This window comes from Lepus europaeus, chromosome 20, assembly GCF_033115175.1.
Source record: "Lepus europaeus isolate LE1 chromosome 20, mLepTim1.pri, whole genome shotgun sequence".
Taxonomy (NCBI): domain Eukaryota; kingdom Metazoa; phylum Chordata; class Mammalia; order Lagomorpha; family Leporidae; genus Lepus; species Lepus europaeus.
Window position 1 is genome coordinate 15,001 of NC_084846.1, and position 2,831 is coordinate 17,831.

At 46.3% G+C, this 2,831-nt stretch overlaps 1 protein-coding gene across 1 annotated transcript in view; it reads right to left on the bottom strand.

Moving 5' to 3' along the window:
- LOC133749961 (methyl-CpG-binding domain protein 3-like 2B) overlaps positions 1-441 on the bottom strand; it is a 707-nt gene extending 266 nt beyond the window's left edge. The window contains 1 exon segment of the mRNA XM_062179330.1: positions 1-441. This exon segment is cut by the window's left edge and continues 84 nt beyond it. Coding sequence (XP_062035314.1) covers positions 1-441 — 441 coding nt within the window.
- Between the last annotated feature and the right edge of the window lie 2,390 nt (positions 442-2,831).

The window sequence follows — 2,831 nt, forward strand, 5'->3', positions numbered from 1 at the left end:
CGGTGCTGTCATCTTCCAGGAGTTTGCAAATTCCAAAGTGGGTAAAGGCTCTCCCTCGCTGCTGCTGGCGCGGAGCCCCTGCAGTCGCCTGAGCGCACAGACCTGCTGGGCCTTCTCCAGGTACCCCTCTGCCAGCCAGTGCTGAACCACATTGCCCAGGTGGGCAGTGACTCGAGTGATCGGACTCTTGAAGATGCAACTGGTCAGTCTGCCTGGCCGTGTGGAGCCTGTTCCGGGTCTCTGCTTGGCCTTCAACACTCGCGCTACTTGCTTCCTTCGCAAGGTCTCAGGAATAATCATTCTTCTCAGTCTCCCCTTGGAAAACAAAATCAAACTTGAGCGGAGCGGAAGACACAGACTTCCAGCCATGGAAGGGGTCCCAGGTGCCTCCACCTCCCCTTCTCCTGGTGGAAGCTGCCTCGCACTGTGCACCACTGTCATCCAAAAGGTTTGAGGCCAAATGCATTGGAACCAAAGGCGGTTTGAGGGGATGAGAACAAAAAGCTGTGTGTTTTAGAGTTTGTTTTTATTTGATTAGCAGAGTACCAGAGAGAGAAGGAGAGAGGGGGAGGATGGAAGATCATCTCTCACTAGCTCTTTTTTTTTTGACAGGCAAAGTGGACAGTGAGAGAGAGAGACAGAGAGAAAGGTCTTCATTTTGCCATTGGTTCACCCTCCAATGGCCGCCGTGACCGGCGTGCTGTGGCCAGCGCATCATGCTGATCCAGTGGTAGGAGCCAGGTGCTTCTCCTGGTCTCCCATGCGGGTACAGGGCCCAAGGACTTGGGCCATCCTCCACTGCACTCCTGGGCCATAGCAGAGAGCTGGCCTGGAAGAGGGGCAACCGGGACAGAATCCGGTGCCCTGACCTGGACTAGAACCCGGTATGCCAGCGCCGCAAGGTGGAGGATTAGCCTATTGAGCCACGGCGCCAGCTCTCACTAGCTCTTACTATTGTTCTATGTAACTCTTCCTTTGAAATAAATTAAGAAATATTTCAGAACAATCTGGTCTATGATCCCAAGAAAGTTCACATAATTAAGGGTAGATGACATTGACTGTCACTCAAAACCAGGGAGTGAAGCCCCATGAGGTGACACTGTTTGAACTTGCTGCCATGTTTGGAGTGAACCAGCAGGTGGAGGGCTTCTCCCTCTCTCTTTCCCCATCTCTGTCTGTAACCCAGCCTTCCAAATAAATGACTAAATCTTTAGAAAAATCCTGTCAGTTACTGAGAGAAATTTAAGTAAAGAAAGAAGTACACCAGTGGACAATGGGCAATCACAATAATTTTCAACTCACCAGAGAGGGCTGGCTTGCAGATGAGAATGACGCAGGTTCTCCCATGGTAACAAGTTTTGCCTGGCTACCCTCAGAGTAGGATGCATACAGCCTGTGGATTCTTGGAAAATTCTGGATCTTTGCCCTCTGGCTCGCCTTTATAGAGGAAGAAAATAGATAAGCAAAACAGTGGGAAATCCACAGCTACTGGGAAAAATGCAATTAATTCCCTCAGTCACAATCCCATCAGTGGATAAGCCACAGGCCAAGGAAAAATATTTTGTTTTGTTTTGTTCTAGTACTAGTGGTTGGACTCTGTAATTAACACACAATTATTCTTAGGTGTTTAAATTTTAACTGAAAAGTGATCCCTGTTAATTATAAGAGTGGGAATAAGAGAGGAAGGAGATGTACAATTTGGGACTCAAGCTGACTTGCCCCAAATGGGGGAGTTAGAAATGTGCCAGGGGATTCCAATAAAATCCCATCAAGGTGGCATGTAGCAATGCCATCTCACTAGTCCAAGTGATCAATTTCTGTTCACAGTTGGTCACACTGATAAGTCTAAGAGTCAAAGGGATCACACAAACAAGACTAGTGTCTGCTAATACTAACTGATAGAATCAAAAAGGGAGAGAAGGATCCAACATGGGAAGCGGAATACACAGCAGACTCATAGAATGGCAGATGTCCTCAACAACACTCTGGCCTCAGAATCAGCCCTTAAGGTATTCGGATCTGGCTGAAGAGCCTATGAGAGTATTTTCGGCATGGAAAACCAAGGCACTCTGGAAAAAAAAAAGAAGACCTAAATGAAAGGTCTCTGTGAGGAAGATCCCAGTGGAAAGAACGGGGCCATCAAAGAAGGTGGTACCTTTCTCTGAAGGGAGGAAAGTACTTCCACTTTGACTATGACCCTGTCGGAATAAGATCGAAGTCAGTGAACTCAAAAGCCTTCCATAGCCTTGGCAACTCATGACTAGAGCCTAAGGAGATTACTGACACCATAAACAAGAGTGTCAATTTGTTAAGTCAACAACAGGAGTCACTGTGTACTTACTTCTCATGTGAGATCTGTCCTTAATGTGTTGTCCAATGTGAAGTAATGCTATAACTAGTACTGAAACAGTATTTTACACTTTGTGTTTCTGTGTGGGTGCAAACTGATGCAATCTTTACTTAATATATACTAAATTGACCTTCTGTATATAAAGATAATTGAAAATGAATCTTGATGTGAATGGCATGGGAGAGGGAGTGGGGGATGGGAGGGGTGCGAATGGGAGGGAAATTATGGGGGGTGGAAAGCCACTGTAATCCATAAACTGTACTCTGGAAATTTATATTTACTAAATAAAAAAAGAGAAAGTTTCCATACACAGAAATTTGCATATGCCATTGGTTTTAATAGGCTACAGGAGATACTGTGCTGCTGTTGTGGCTCAGGGGAATAAGCCACCCTGGAATCATCCACATCCCTTAGAGGCACATGTTGGAGTCCTGGCTCTTGTGCTTCCAATCCTGCTCCCTGGTGAGTATGGAAAAGCAGT